The following is a 16767-nucleotide window of genomic DNA, read 5'->3' on the forward strand; positions in this document are numbered from 1 at the left end:
TATTGTGTAATCAACATCATTGCACTATAAAATTGTCTGTCTTGTCTTAATGAAGTTGTTGGTTCCTTTTGAAACTCAACCCACTGGAGAGAGCTATCCTCAATAAATGCCTTCACTTGGATTGAATGTGGTCTGAGTCTGTGAATTCATTTGAGGTGACCCCCACAACCAATCATGAAACCACAGCAGATTTTTGGGTAGCTTATGTTAATGGTACAGTAGAAAGAATGCTGGATTTGGAGTCACATGACTTGCATTCAAATTCATGTGCTTCCAATGAAACCTTAAGAAGTCTCTTATTTCCATGAGTCTAAACTTCCTCATACATGAAATGAAGGAATCTCAATGGATCACCTCTAGGGTCTTTTCTATCTGTAATATACTGATACTATGTCCTTCTACTATTTGTAAACTGCTTAGCACATAGGTACTATATAAATTCTTATTCCCTTCCCTTTCCCTAATGTAGTTTAGAATTTGTTGCATCTCAACTTTGAAATCTACTCTATTTCAAAGTATCTTTCCCCCATCTTTTTTCTTTTATTTTCTTTTCTTTTAAAATATACAACAGAGGTTATATTTAGTGCCATTCTGAGACCTGAGCTCTAAGATCCAAGTCTTAGGTCACATTCCCAGTCATGAAGCCAAGAACTATTTAAAAATTCATATCTATATCTATAGACTTGTGTATGTTTGTGTGTAATTTATATGTGTACATATATGCATATACATATTTATATGTAATTTATATATTTACATGCATAATTTACATGTGTATGTATATATGTTTATATGTGTGTAGGGTGTTGTTTGGATATATAAGCACATATCTAGACATCTATATCTATCTATATCTCTTATCTATCTATTTATCCGTCTATATCCATATGTATCCAAATAGCACTTTGGGTCAAAACCGAGACAGAGTTCATTGTAAATGGGGATGTGCCAAATGGGTTTCAGGATCAGAGTTGAAAGAGCTGATTGGTAGCTGGAAAAGAAACCACCCATTCTGTGAAGAATAAACTACTTTGATGGGAAGTAGTCAGAAGTCTGCACCAACAAAATGCAGAAAGAAATACTGGTCCCAGGCACAGAGCCAGAGCGAGCCTAGGCAAACTGATTCACCCACTGCAAGGGCAATTCCCATATGTCTCACCACAGGATAAAGGATGTGTCAGAGCTTGGTAATAGATAAGAGCAGGGCCCCAGGGCCCATGGCAGTGACAGCAGCTACTCATGAGGCTATCAAACCCAGGGTAAAATCCTTAAAGAGTAGAACCAACTGAAGGCTTGGGAGTCCTAGAGGAATGGTGTGGCTGAGGCTGTGCCAAGGATTCATGGCCGTGGTTGCAGTCTAGACACCCAGAGGCCACAATACACAAAGCTAATAACCAGGCCCCTAGATCCCAGCATAAGAAGCATGGGTCAGAGCTCTCTGTACCCCAGAAGCAGAAATTAACTTTAAAAGCCAGGAAATAGGAAATCATAATGGGAAAAAATTAGAAAAACAAAGACTTTAAAATCCTATTATGGGTAGTAAGGAGAACCAAATTCAGAAGGGGACAGAATTGACTCTATACCCACAGCTGAAGACTCAAAAGGGAATATGAACTGGTCTCAAGCACAAAAAGCATTCTTGGAAGGGCTCAAGAAGGATTTTAAAAGTCAAATCAGAGAGGCAGAAAATACATTGATGAATTATTTTGAAATTACAATTGCCAAAGTACAAAAAAAAAATCATTAAAGAAAACAGCTCCTTAAAAAGTAAAATTTGTGAAATGGAAAACAAGGTTCAAAAATCTAACTGGACAAAATAAATCCCTAATGATGAAATCTGAACATATGGAAAAGGTTAAAAATTAACCGAGGAAAATGATTTGCTAAAAATTAGAATCAGTCAAATTGAAGCTAATGACTCTGTGAGTCCTTAAGAATGAGTCAAAGAGGGGGGTCATACTAAAGATGGCAGAGAAGAAACAGGACTTCTTCATGGCTCCATCTTCCACCTCCTCCAAATCATGTAAAAATTGAAAATTGACTTTAGAAAAACTTTGGAGCAACAGAACCCAAAAAATGACAGAGAGAAGCTAACCTCCCACTGAAGACAGTCCAGCAGGCCAGCAGGAAGGGGCCAGCACAGCCCTCAGGGAGCTGAGCCCAGCCCCACATGAACACCAAAGTTTTAGCCTCAGGGTGGCCATAACCACCCGCTGGCTGGAGGGACTTCAGATCACCAGAAGCTGTGGTGGTTTCCAGAATCATCAACACATAGATGCTAAGGACAAAGTGAGAGGTCACTGCAGTGTGGACTTTGGGATCCGGTTGTTTGGGAGTGTGGTCCAGCCTTTATGCCCTGGAGGGAGAAGCCACTGAGGCCATGTGCAGTGGCCACTATGTGGCAGCTTCAGCTCCTGGCCTGCAGAGTATAGGGGGCCAAGTGACCAGTCTGAGAGGCAATCGCTCCTGCTTAAACCTGCTTGGGGCTGGATTGCAGTCTAGGGTGGAGGTCCTGGGGTGTGTGACCAGCTTGCCAGAGCTTACAATGGAGGGGAAGAACAGGAAAGCAAAAGGGAATGGGTCAACATTGTTCTCATTGAATTTGGCTTAGGGAGGGAATGACATACACACTAAATAGGGTATCTCGCCCTACAGGAGAATAGGGGGGAAGGGTATGAGAGGGATGATGATGGAAGGGAGGGAAGGCTAGGGGGGAGGGAAGTTGGAAACACCCACTTTTGAAAAGGGACAGGATCAAAGGAGAGAATGGAACAAGTGGGAGGTGGAATAGGATGGAGGGAAATATAGTCAGTCTTTTACAATATATCCATTATGGAAATGTTTTGCATAGCTGCACATGTACAACTTATATCAAATTGCTTATCTTCCCAGTAAGATTGGGTCAGGAGCTAGGAAGGGAATGAATCTGGAATTCAAAGTTTTAAATTCAAATGTTTAAATAAATAAATAAATGTACTATTATTAATATTATTTTGTATGTAACTGGGAAATAAGATATACAGGCGCTGGGGCACAGAGATCTACCATGCCCTCCTGGAAAATCAGAATGGGGATGGGGGAAGATATGGGAGAGAGCAGATTAGAGGAGGGGATATCCAGTGGGATCGCTATTTTGGGTGGTGGGTAGGGGAAAAATGGGGAGAAAAATTGTAATTAAAAATCTTGCAGAAATGAATGATGTAAACCAGAAGTTAATAAAGTATTTGATAAAGTAAAAAAAAAAAAACAAGAAATGTATGATATGTTCTCAAAAAAAAAAAAAAGAATCAGTCAAACAAACCCTAAAGAATGAAAAATTAGAAAAATATCTCCTTGGAAAAATAAATGACCTGGAGAACAGATCCAGGAAAGATAATCTAAGATTTATTGGTCTACCAGAAAGTCATAATGAAAAAAATAGCCTGGGCAACATCTTCCAAGAAATCTTCAAGTAAAACTGACCTGAGCTCCTAAAACCAAAGGGTAAAAGAGTTATTGTAAGAATCCAATAGACAACTCCTGAAAGAGATCCCAAAATGAAAACTTCAAGAAATATTGTACCCAAATTCTAGAATTATCAGATCAGGGAGAAAATACTGCAAGTAATCAGAAAGAAACAATTAAAATATCACAGAAGTACAGTCACGATCACACAGAACCTACCAGCTTCTACACTGAAAGATCAGAGTGACGGGAATATGACATTTCACAAGGCAAAAGAGCTCAGACTACAACCAAGATTCAGCTATCCAGCAAAACTGTGCATAATCTTTTAGGCAAGGAGATGGTCATTCACTGAAATAAGGGACTTCCAGAGGTTCCTGATGAAAGAACCAGAGCTCAATAGAAAATCTGATCTCCAAATAGAAGACTCAAGAGAGACACAGAAAGGTAAATAGGGAAAACACACACACACAACTTCTTATTTAATAAGAGCAAACTGTTTACATCCCTATATGGGAAGCTAATACCTGTCAATATTGAGAATTGTATACTTATGACATTTAAAAGGGATATACATATATATGGGTATAAATTAACTAAAGTGATGATAAAAACAACCTTATTAAGGGGGGCAAAGTGACTCTAATGGGAGAAGAGAAAAGCATGAGGCAGAAAAGAGTAAATTATGCCACATTAAAAGGCATAAAAACATATTATAGTAGAGGGAAAGAAGGGAGGGAGATGAACATCATATAAGCTTCACTCTCATTGGTTTTGGTTCAGAGGGAATAATATAATCTGTTAAGTATAAGATTCTATCATGAAGAGACATAAAACTTATCATAATAGAGGGAAAGAAGAGAGGGAGAGGAGCACAGTATGAGATTTTTTCTCATCAGTTTTGGTTCAAGGAGGAAATAACATTCTATATTAAGTATAAAATTCTATCATTCCCTACAGCCAACAGGAGAGGAGAGGGATAAGAAAAGAGGAGGTGGTTAAAAGGGAGGGAAAAAGTAGGAAGGAGGAAGGGTAGGAAAAGGGAGGGGGTTGATAAGGAGGAAATACTGAGGGAGGCAGTGCTGAAAAGGAAAACTCTTAAGGAGGGGAGGGTAGAAGGGAGAAATAAGAGCATAAACTGGGGGGGGGGTTAGGATAGGATGGAGGGAAAGACACAGAGAGTAATCGTAACTGTGAATGTGAAGGGGATGAACTCTCCCATAAAACAGAGGTGGATAGCAGAATGGATTAAAAACATAACCCTACAATATGCTGTCTACAAGAAACAAATGAATCAGGGGTATACACACAGGGTAAAGGTAAAAGGCTGGAGTAACCCATATTATGTTTCAGCTAAAGTAAAAAAAAAAGCAGGGGTAGCAATCTTTATCTCAGACAAAGCAAAAGCAAAAATAGATCTAATTAAAAGAGATAAAGAAGGAAACTATCTTGCTAAAAAAAAATACCATTGAAAATGAAGCAATATCATTACTAAACATATATGCAACAAGTGGTATGGCATCCAAATTCCGATAGGAGAAGTTAAGAGAGTTAGAGGAAGAAATAAATAGCAAAATCATAGTAGTGGGTCTTCCCCATCAGAACTTGATAAATCTAACCTCAAAAGAAACAAGAAAGAAGTTAAGGAAGTGAATAGAATTTTAGAGAAGGTACATAGGACAGACATCTGGAGAAAGTTGAATGAGGATTTTAAAAGAATATACCATTTTCTCAGCATTACATGGCACATTCACAAAAACTGACCATGTGTACTAAGGCATAAAAACCTCAACAATCCAGTGCAGAAAGGCAGACATATTAAATGCATCCTTCTCAGATCATAATGCAATACAAATTATATATACAGGGCCATGGAAGGATAGACTAAAAACAAATTGGAAGCTAAACAATTTAATCCTCAGGAATGAGTGGGTCAAACAAGAAATCATAGAAATAATCAGTAACTAAGAGAATGACAAACCTACCAAAACTTGTGGGATGCAGTAAAAGCAGTTCTTAAAGGAAGTTTTATATCTCTGAATGCATACATAAATAAAACAGAGAAAATGAAGATCAAAGAACTTGGCATGCAGCTGAAAAATTTAGAAAAAGAACACATTGTAAACCCCAAATTAAATATTAAATTAGAAATACTGGAAACCAAAGGAAGGATTAATAAAATGGAAATTAAGAAAATTATTGAGGTAATAGATAAAACTAAGAGCTGGTTTTATGGGGGAAAAAAACAATAAAATTGATAGACTTTTAGTCAACTTGATAAAAAAAAAAGAAAACCAAATCAACAGTATCAAAAATAAAAAAGGGTGAATTGACCTCCAATGAAGAGAAAATTAAAACAATAATTAGGAATTATTTTGCCCAATTGTATGTCCCTAAATTTGACAATCTCAGTGAAATGGATGAATATTTATAAAAATACAGTTTGCCCAGATTACCTGAAGAGGAAGTAAAATACTTAACCCCATCTCAGAAAAAGAAATTAAACAAGCCAACAATGAACTCCACAGGAAAAAATCTCCAGAGCCAGATAGATTAACAAGCGAATTCTATCAAACATTTAAAGAACAATTGTATCCAATACTTAATAAAATATTTGGGGAAAATGGAGAAGAAAGAGTCCTACCAAATTCTTTTTATGATGAAAATATGGTACTTATACCTAAATTGGGAAGAGACAAAATGGAGAAAGAAAATTAAAGACCAATTTCCCTCATGAATGTAGATGCAAAAATTTTAAATAAAATATTAGCAAAAAGACTAAAGTAATTTATCATGAGAATAACACTTTTTAATCAGGTAGGATTTATTCCAGGAATGCAAGGATAGTTCAATCTTAGGAAAACTATGGGTATAATTAATCATATCAACAACAAAAGTTGTAGAAACCACATGATTTTCTGAATAGATGCAGAAAAAGCTTTTGACAAAACATAACACCCATTCCTATTAAAAACACTAGAAAGTGGTCTTTTTCCTGCAGGACGCAGTGGTGCTGGTGTTGGATGGTCGGGCATCGGGTGCCTGCTTGTATCCCCTTTCCTGCCTCTCCTTCCCCCTCTTGCCCTTTGTCCTTCGAGAGCAGCAGCCATAGGCTGGAAGAAGTAGCTGAAGCCCTGGTACTGGTATTGTAACAGGGATTTTGATGATGAGAATATCATTATACAGCATCAAAAAGCAAAGCACTTTAAATGTCACATATGTCATAAAAAAACTATATACTGGGCCTGGTTTAGCTATTCATTGTATGCAGGTGCATAAAGAAAGAATAGATGCTGTACCAAATGCCATACCTGGGAGAACAGATATTGAATTGGAAATCTATGGTATGGAAGGCAGTTCAGAGAAAGATATGGATGAACCGAGAAGACTTCTTGAACAAAAAACTCAAGAGAGTCAAAAAAAGAAGCAGCAAGATGATTCTGATGAATATGATGATGAAGAATCTACAGCTTCAACTTCATTTCAGCCTCAACCTGTTCAACCCCAGCAAGGTTACATCCCCCCAATGGCACAGCTGGTATTGCTGCCTATGCCAGGAGCACCAGTAATGCCTCCAGGTATACCTCCATTAATTCCAGGTGTTCCACCTCTGGTGCCAGAAATGCCTTCCATTATGCCAGGGATGCCACCTGGATTGCAACATCAGAGAAAATACACCCAGTCATTTTGTGGTGAAATTATAATGATGCCGATGGGTGGAATGATGCCACCTGGACCAGGAATACCATCTCTGATGCCTGGTATGCCACCAGGTATGCCTCCACCTGTTCCTTGTCCTGGGATGCTGCCTATGACTCAAGCACAGGCTGTAACAGTACCTGGGATTCTTAATAGACCAATAGCAGCTGTTCCTACCCCCCAGTCTCCAGTTACTAAGCCACTTTTTCCTAGGGCAGAACAGGCCCAGGCAGCTGTTCAAAGACCTGTTGGTACAGATTTAAAGCCTTTAAATAGTACCCCTGAAACAACCATAGAACTCCCCAAACCTACATTCCCTGCTTATCTCAGTCTACTGCTTCAACCACTAGTACAATAGCACTGCAGCCAAACCAGCTGCTTCTATAACAAGTAAGCCAGATACACTTAGGACAACCAGTGCAACCAGTAAGTTGACCCATCCCAATGAGGACATACCACTGGAAGAGAGAAGGGCACAGTTACCTAAATATCAGCATAATATTCCTCGACCAGGACAAGCTCTTATGAGTAATCCACCTGTCAGAACAATTGGAGGTATGATGCCACCACAGCCAGGAATTCCTCCACAACAGCAAAGAATAAGACCCCCATTGCCTCCTCATGGTTAATATGGTGGTCATCATCAAAGCATGCCAGGTTACCTTCCTGGGGCTATGCCTCCATATGGGCAGGGACCTCCAATGGTACCCCCTTATCAAGGTGGGCCACCTCAACTTCTGATGGGAATGAGACCTCCTGTAAAGTTGCAAGGTGGTTGTTACTGATGTTACTTCGCCCAATCTAATAGGTTTGGAGATTAAACCTTTTCTCATCTTGTGCTGTTTATCTATATAGCCAAGCTTTCATCAATTAAGGCTTCATTGTGACTTTAACAAACATTATCTTCCCACATACCAGGAACTATTGGACATTTTGTTTTACACAGGAAAAATTTATTTGGAATAATAAGGAAGGAACTTTGCCTGATGTTGCAATTTATACTGTATGGCTTCTTTTCCATGTTTCATCTAGGTTTTTAGAAGTGAAGTATAGTAAATATGGTTCGTTAAATTGTGAAGACGCTGGAATTACATGAACATACCACCTTAAAGGCAAGTTCTGTAACCTTATGTTGCTATTTGTAAAGTTATGCCTTCGCAGCATTTCATATGCTGTTGGACTTTATGTCCCCAACAAAGCTTGGTGAGGGCTGTACCTGTTTCCAAGTACCGGTACATTGTAAGTCTGAACATGTAACAATATTTAATGTACTTAGAATTCCTCATGTTGCAGGGTATAAGAAAAAAAACTGACCCACTAAAGGTCGTGTGAGTTTTCTGTACTGTTAAACTTAATTGTAGTAAAATGAAAGAAAAAATGATGCCTTTTTATTCATGACCAGCAGTGGACCACTGCCTGAAAGGTTTGTACAGATGCATGCCACAGTAGATGTCCAATTACAATAAAAATATGCATAGTTAAAAAAAACACTAGAAAGTATAGGAATAAATAGAATCTTCCTTAAAATAATAAGTAACATCTACCTAAAACCATCAGTAAGTATTATATGTAATGGGGATAAGCTAGAATGGGTGTATGATTTAGCTATAAAGACTGATAATGTTAGCAATCTGGGAGAGCAAAGACTAGTTTACCTGTCAGATTTATGAAGTAGGGAAAAATTTATGCCCAAACAAAAGATAGAGAGCATTACAAAATGTAAAATGAATAATTTTGATTACATTAAAATGAAATGTTTTGTACAAATAGAGCCAATGTAGCCAAGATTAGGAGGGAAGTGGAAAATTGGGAAAGAATTTTTACAACCAGTGTCTCTGATAAAGGGCTCATTTCTCAAATATACAGAGAACTGAGTCAAATTTATAAGAATACAAGTCATTCCCCAATTGGTAAAAGGTTAAGTGATGTGAATAGGCATTTTTCAGAGGAAGAAATTAATTATCTGTAATTATGCCTATGAAAAGATGCTCTAAATCACTATCAATTAGAGAAATGCAAATCAAAACAATTCTGAGGTACCACATCTCACAGGTCAGATTGGCTAAGTTGACAAAACTGGAAAATGATACGTGCTGGAAAGGATGTGGAAAAATTGTAACACTAATGCATTGTTGGTGGAGTTGTGAACTGATCCAACCATTCTGTAGAGCAATTTGGAATTATAACCAAAGGGCTATAAAAATGTCATACCCTTTGACCCAGCAATACAACTTCTAGGTTTGTATCCCAAAGAGATCAGAGATGTGGGAGGAGGATCCATACGTATAAAAATATTTATAGCAGTTCTTTTTGTGGTGGCAAAGAACTGGAAATTAAGAGGATGCCCATCAATTGGGGAATGGCTAAACAAATTGTGGTATATGAATGTAATGAAATACTATTGTGCTATAAGAAATGAGGAGCTGGGGCGGCCAGGTAGCACAGCAAGTAAGAGCACCGGCTCCAGTGTCGGGATGACCTGGAGATCAAATCCCGGGCTCAGATACTCAACACCACACCCAGAAATAACTGGCTGTGTAACCTTGAGCAAGTTACTTAACTCCGATTGCTTAAAAAAAAAAAAGAAATGAGGAGCAGACAGACTTCATAATAGCCTGAAGAGACTTATATAAACTGATGCTGAGTGAGGAGAACAGAACCAGGAGAACTTTGTACACAATTAAAGACATATCGTATTTGTGATGACTAGCTTTGATAGACTGGACTCCTCCTAGTAATGCAAGTTTATAACACAATTCCAAAAGACTCATGATGGATATCCACATGCAGAGAAAAGAACTACAGAGTCTGAATGAAGATTGAAGCAAACTACTTGCTCTCTCTCTTTTGTGTTTTGTTTTGTTTTGTTCCTTCTTTCTTGTTGCTCACTCCAGCGGTTATAACTCTTCTTTACAACTTCACTAATGTTTATGCAAAGGTATTTGTAGAACCAATATCAGATTGCATTCTACTATGGGGGGGGAAGGAGAAAGAAGGAGAGAAAATTTGCAATTCAAGGGATTGTGGAACTGAATGTTGTAAAATAAAAATAAATAAATAAATTTAAATAAAAAAAAAAAAAAACCAGAAATACTGGTCCCTGGAATAAGCAACTTCCAGATAGTACCCATTGGAGTTACAGAGTAACAGAGGTACCTGGGTCCAAAGTGATATTGCCTGCACTAGGAAGATTTGCTTATTCTTCCACTGAGGAAGTAATATTGACTTCTGAACTGGAGAAATTTGTTGCTCTGGTAATATCTGTGTCTGTGCCTAGAGTCCTTTTGAATGGTATTCTAGAATTTTCTTGTATGGATTGCTCAGTGGAGCTTAGACCATCTGAACTATTTCTTAAAATTCCTGGATCTTGAGAATGCCAATATACTATTTGGGGTAGGGAGGAATGATCTGGTGTTAGGACAAAGTGCAGATAAAAAGCCACATATTAATTATTTGATTAAATATTATTTTATCCCCCCTTTTTTATTCTATGCAAAGAATGTAAACATTGTAGACAGAGAAGCTTTTCTGCCTACAAGGTTATGTAACTTTATCATAGTAGAGTTAAAAGACTAGTTATCAGAGAAATATATCAGATTCATGGAAAATAATTTTCCAGTAGGAGGAGGCTCAAAGATTTTTAGTTGGGTAAATACACATTAAACAAACATATTAGGCTAAAAATATGAACAAATATCCAAAGGTAGAAATGGGAAGTGAGAATCTACCTATTTCCTGAGTACCATATAGTGCTTAGCACTTTGCTAGTGCTAGTTCAGAATAGAGTACATAGTTTCTGTGCTGAGAATGGGACAATCCAGGAGCTGGTTCTTTTCAGAGAAGAGGCCAGATAACACTAAATAGTAGTGAAATAACCACCTTTGCCTATTCTTCCAAAGCTAGCTAAAATGCCCTCTCTTCCTTGATATCTTACATGGTCCTTCCCTCTCCAAGCTGAAATATATTCTTCCTTCTCTGATTTATCATAGTTTACATTCTGGTAGGGAAAACAAAACAGGCACAAAACTTTTTTATATCTTTTATATCATATTAGTGCCTTTCATGAGATAGGGCCTCAAGGTATACTTGTTAAATGTGGAAAGGAAGGGAAGCCAAGGGGAGAAGAGAGGAGAGGGAAGAGGAGGGAGAAGAAGGAGGAAAAAAATATACCTTTCTATAAATAGGATGTGATCTTTGTTTTTTTTTTTGCCTGTTTGTTTTTTCAATAACACTTTAATGTAATGAATTGAGCATTTAAATCATTTGTTTTAAGGCTTTCAAAATATCTTACCTTTTCTGTGCAGTCTGATGTAGCTATATCTCCAGACATCTTCTGTTCAATAGTACAATTACATTCCTCTCTAGAGGTCTTGTTAAAACACTGCTTATATATTCCTGTTTTCTACAGAGCAAATAGAAGTGGGAAAAGAGAGAAAAAATTCAAATGATTCATCAGTTATATACTCATTGCAGTCAGCAGCCAGTGTAATAATGCTGACTTCTAGGATGTTACTGACTCACTGTTTTTTTCCATCTACCCACAGATAAATACAGACCAACAAACTCAAGGAATTCATCCTAAGAGGATACATATATTCAGGACAATCTTCTCTGAGGCTCCAGCAGGAAGTTACATTGAAAATTACACCCAAAGATCCTCCAGTGAAAAAAAAAACACTCCTGGAATGCTGTGGGTAATAGGATTTTACTGGGATTATAGTTTTAAGCTGTTTGAAAGTTTTCTGAACACAAAGTGAAAAGTAATTACCTTGGTATCCTAGTGGAAATGGCAAGAAGAAAGAAAGAAGAGAAGGAAGGAAGGATGTTCCTAGAAATATGGAGAAATATACATTGAAAATGCTTCATTTACATAAAGCACCATGAATGAGAAACTTTAGTAGTCATCAGCTTGAAGATTCTTAGTACTGTTCTGACTAGGTGCAATGGCAAGCAAAATAGGATTTTTTTTACTGTTTTTCTGAATTGAGTTTTAGTTACTCAATTGCCTTTGAGCCTCACCTTTGATTGTATAAAGAGTCTTTGATTGAAAACAGTATACACTATATTACCCCTAATAGACCTAAAGGGATTTGAAGATCTCCCCTGTCCCTTAATAGGCTGATTGTAATCACATGGGAGCCCATGGTGGGAGGAGCTTGCAAAAAGTGTAGAACAGGAAGGACCAGATAAGAGCAGAATGAGAGAGAGAATGTGTCTGTTGTTCTGTGTTGATTTCTCAGACAGAAAGTGAATTGAGATGATAGTGCTGGTAATATGTGTAAATTGTTGTATCTCTGTTAAGTTTTGTTTTCCTAGAAACAGAAATAATGAAGAACTTGGAGTGGAGCAGACCCCATGAGCTGAGATATGGAACAGGAGCAGAGAGCTGCCTACATGTGAATCCAGGCAAGAGTTTGGAGCCTGTAGAGAAGGAGCATTGGGATTCAGAAGTCAGCCTCCAGTCAAGATGAAAAAAGACTATACTTTAGATACTCTGTATCGACTGATGAGATTTTTAGCTTACTGTGACCTAGGATGGATGGTGTTTGTACTTGCTGCTACCCCTTAAGGATGATTAAAAGCCAGTCTCTAGTCAAAGTGAAAGAAGGCTTTACATGGATATTCTGTATTGATTGAGGAGATTGTAACTTACTGTGACCTATGGATGGATGGTGTTTGTATTTTCTGCTACTCCTTAAAGATGACTATAAGATATACTGAATGATAAGTTTTCTTTAAGACTATGTGGCCACATTAGTAATAAGTTGTTATGTTATGTTATGTTATGTTATGTTGTTGTTGTGAATGTTATGCTTTAGTTTCTTGAATGTTATCCTTTAGTTTATTGCTGAATAAATAGATTTATTATATGCAATTATATATATAATCGCATATATTATATGCGATTAGACCCTAAAAGTTATTCAAAGAAGCAGTCTTCAAGACGGCTGCTCATGATTTACTTTACATTTCTGGCATAGTCGGTAGGATCACAAATTATAGTGCTTCTATTTGTTCCAGGATCCAAGGTCATTTAGATTGTAAGGCCAAGGATCTTGGAGGGGTGAGATGTAATGGCAAATAAAATAGGATTTTTTGCTGTTTTTCTAAACTGAGCTTCACCTTCTTGCATGAAAAAAGGTAGTAATAAAAGTATCAAAGGGATAACATCATCAGTAATGTTTTATGGATTTAATGAAATTCAGCAGGGGTTACAGATATTCAGTATATGATTTTACTGAGTTCTAGAGTTCACAAAAACACTAGTGTAACCACAGGAAATGACTTACTTTTGATTCAGGATGGTAATTCCTTTCCCTGTCTTTGCTAGGATCTGCATGATAAATGTTATCAGTGGTTGGGATGGCGATTCCCATTGGTGATGGAGGTCTATAGTTATACTGCATGGGATTAAAGATAATTATACAAACAGAGCTCAGAAAATAAGCATCAACTGATACAATAATTCTGTTTATATTACACTGGGTGTGAGTATTCTTCTTTTCAATAACCAGTAGGAGCTACAGTTGCATTGAGTTGCCCTAGCTTGTTCATCCTTGGGGATGGACAGTCATCCCTAATCTTTTGGTCATTACTAACTCACATGTTCTGGAAGGATATAAGAAATCTACATAATAATTGGTTCAATAGAATAATAGGACCTCTGGTATTCAATCATTCAGCCTTCTACACCTACTTGAACTTGAGATAAGGATCAGAGATTCGGCTGGACTATAACTTGAAGTCTCTGACCTGAAAAGCCTAAAAGGCCAGAGGTGGGAGAGTTCATTACACATGACTTTTAAATATTTAACTCATAGTTCTAACAAATATGACTATCTTATTCCATAGCAAACAACAGTTTAGCAGCAAATAATTAGAGGTGGACTCAAGAGACCATAGTATCAAGAGAACTAATAAATCAAAGCAAGTAGAGGGTCACAGTATAAGGCCATGTCTCTATGTACATCCCAGGTCAAGTCCTTAGGACACCACTATACTGTGTTTCCCCAATAATAAGACCTATCCCGAAAATGAGCCCTCCCCTTACTGTGTAAGATTCCTCTAAAATAAGCCCTCCCCCGAAAATAAGCCCTATTGAGATTGCTACTGTAGTGAAGGTGATCCCCTGCGCTACACGCTACATTACGGTACCCTCTGTATGCCCCGTTCCCCCCCCCCCCCGTGAAACGCACGCCACGCTCCAAGCTGCATCCAATCAGAGCTGCAGCAGTGAGCGCGTCATCCTGTTCTTCCCCAGTGATTTGCTTATTGAATAAAGGTACATTTTTTTTGTTCACATTTACCTGTTTATTAAAATTGCTGTCAATGTTCATTAAAATAAGCCCTCCCCTGAAAATAAGCCCTCTGGTGTTTTTCTGTCCAAAAAAATTTATGACAGTGTCTTATTATCGGGGAAACACGGTATTACAACACAATCCAGTACAAAAAAGACCATAGTCAATTCCTTAAGAGTAGACCCTTGTCAATGGGAGCACTGTCCTCAGAACTGCCTGTTGCCAAACCACTTGGAGAGACTTGGTGACCTGCTTCTGCAAGTACCTGGTGTTATCTCCACTTCAGAGAATTCAGAAGGCATTCTGTGCTGCTTTATTTATTGGAAACAGACATAGAACACCTGACCATGCTGTGAAGTGGAAAGTCAGAAGTCTTCATTCTACATCATTAGATATATCCAAGAAAAATGTTCATCAGGCATTCCCAAATGTTTTGTCACAAAGCAGAGCACTATGCATGTAGTCTGAGGACTGGTTCCCATTAGCCAGTTCCCACGGGTTTTTTAAATCTTTTTAGCCTTGCCATTGCCTGCTACAGCAATATTTGATACTGAATATGGTGGTAGGTGCTTAATAAATGTCTATAAATAAATAATGGACAAGTAAAGTTAATAATGATGAAATCAAATCAACAATAAAGGGTTAAATAATACCCAGGAAAAAATTAAGCATAACGGATTATGTGTAGTATATTTTAGAAACCTTTCATTTTAGACCCCAACTTTGTCCTCTTTGTCCTTTTACCATTATTTGTGAATATGTCATTTTCCTGTAAGAAGATTATAAGGTCTTCAATAGCAAGGTCTGTCACTTTTCACATTAGATGAGCCTCTTCCTTAGACTGATGGACTCTTTTGGTTGGCCTCTACAATAGCAGGATTATCATATTCCCACATCTCCCCCTTCCTTCACCATGGGGACTAGAATCCTAAGAGTCCTTCCTTTTATTAAACTGAATTTGACTTAATTACTTCTTGCATTATTTTTCACATCATGAATTAAAAAGTGAAGTGAGGTCATGCTTTGTGATATCCACTCCAGTAAGACAAAAGGACCAATTTCAGCTTTGAATAACAAGTTTCTAAATCTAAACTTGCTGATGTAGAAAGATCATCTGCTTCAATGTTATTACATAGTTCATAAATACCTCTTCTGAATGGTATGACCACCAAGACAACACCATTGCAAATGAGCTTAAGCATCTTAAAAAGCTGCATATAGTAAATGACTAAGTACAAATTAGTAATAGATAATTATTGCTTCTAAAACAAAATGTTCTTACCGGCAAAGTTTTGATTAAGTTGAAACCAGTTTCATCATAAAAATATCCTTCTTCCCATTGATCCCAGGATAGTTCATATTTGGGTGTATAGCTTATAGATTTACTATAACTGCAGCTGCTCTTCACTGTTATGATAATTATTGATGTTTTGCATTCAACTGATGCCTCCCAGACTATGAATGAAATTGTAGTGGCACCCTAGGATAGAGTCACATAATTGAGGTCTACTTAAAGCAGCCAAAAGAAGAGAGAAAAGTTCAATTTTTAAAGATTTATGTTAATGATTTGGACAATTTCATTGGGAATAAGATACAAGAGAAATGTATGATGCCATTCTTTTCTAGGAAAGACTTTTTGCAAATTTTATTATTGATAAAAATTAATTATTCAAGTTAACAATATCTTAGCAAATTATACCATTAAAGTTTACAGTCATTATAAGAAGCTCTTACTGACACTTTCTCAGTGGCAAGCTTAATATTTCATTGTTGATGTTGATATGATGCATTCATTTAAATGGAGAATTATATACACATTTTGTAAATAATGGCTTATCAACCTAACAGTCTATCTGTTCAAGAAATGTGACTTTTTTGTAGGAATTTATTTTCAACAACCATAAATGAGATTAACTCATTTAACTTCTCAATGCACAAGGTAATTCTCTTAGATGGTCAGTCTCAGAACATTTGCTAATCTACTGTGAAAGTATGCAAGTGTACATCTTCATGCTAGAAGTTCCCTACTCAATGAAATCACACATTTAGATAAAAAGTTAATAACCAACAGCTATATTTGATAGCTGTATATGTTAAGACTTCTAATAAATTATAATAGTTCTTCAACATAAAATGATGATTTAAGGAATTTTTGTTTTTATTTTTAAGAGCAACCCCTGGAGATGCTCCTATGAGAAATATTCTAAGTAATCTCTGAGGGGCAGCACAGATAGACGGACAGACAGATAGAGATGATAGATAGATAGATAGATAGATAGATAGATAGATAGATAGATAGATAGATAGATAGATAGATAGATAGATA

General features: G+C 37.1%; 1 protein-coding gene and 1 pseudogene across 1 annotated transcript in view; one reads left to right on the top strand and one right to left on the bottom strand.

The window, feature by feature from the left end:
* LOC138175288 (cation channel sperm-associated auxiliary subunit beta-like) overlaps positions 1-16767 on the bottom strand; it is a 214697-nt gene that overhangs the window by 30656 nt on the left and 167274 nt on the right. The window contains exons 14-16 of the mRNA XM_069105681.1: positions 15724-15921; positions 13434-13544; positions 11435-11545 (exon numbers count right to left, since the gene is read on the bottom strand). Coding sequence (XP_068961782.1) covers positions 11435-11545; positions 13434-13544; positions 15724-15921 — 420 coding nt within the window. The remainder of the gene's footprint in view (positions 1-11434; positions 11546-13433; positions 13545-15723; positions 15922-16767) is intronic.
* On the top strand, positions 5511-8640 carry LOC138175254 (BUB3-interacting and GLEBS motif-containing protein ZNF207 pseudogene; annotated as a pseudogene).

This window comes from Petaurus breviceps, unplaced genomic scaffold (assembly GCF_028583685.1).
Source record: "Petaurus breviceps papuanus isolate PSGF00001 unplaced genomic scaffold, PetGlider_PUasm1.0 77, whole genome shotgun sequence".
Lineage (NCBI taxonomy): Eukaryota > Metazoa > Chordata > Mammalia > Diprotodontia > Petauridae > Petaurus > Petaurus breviceps.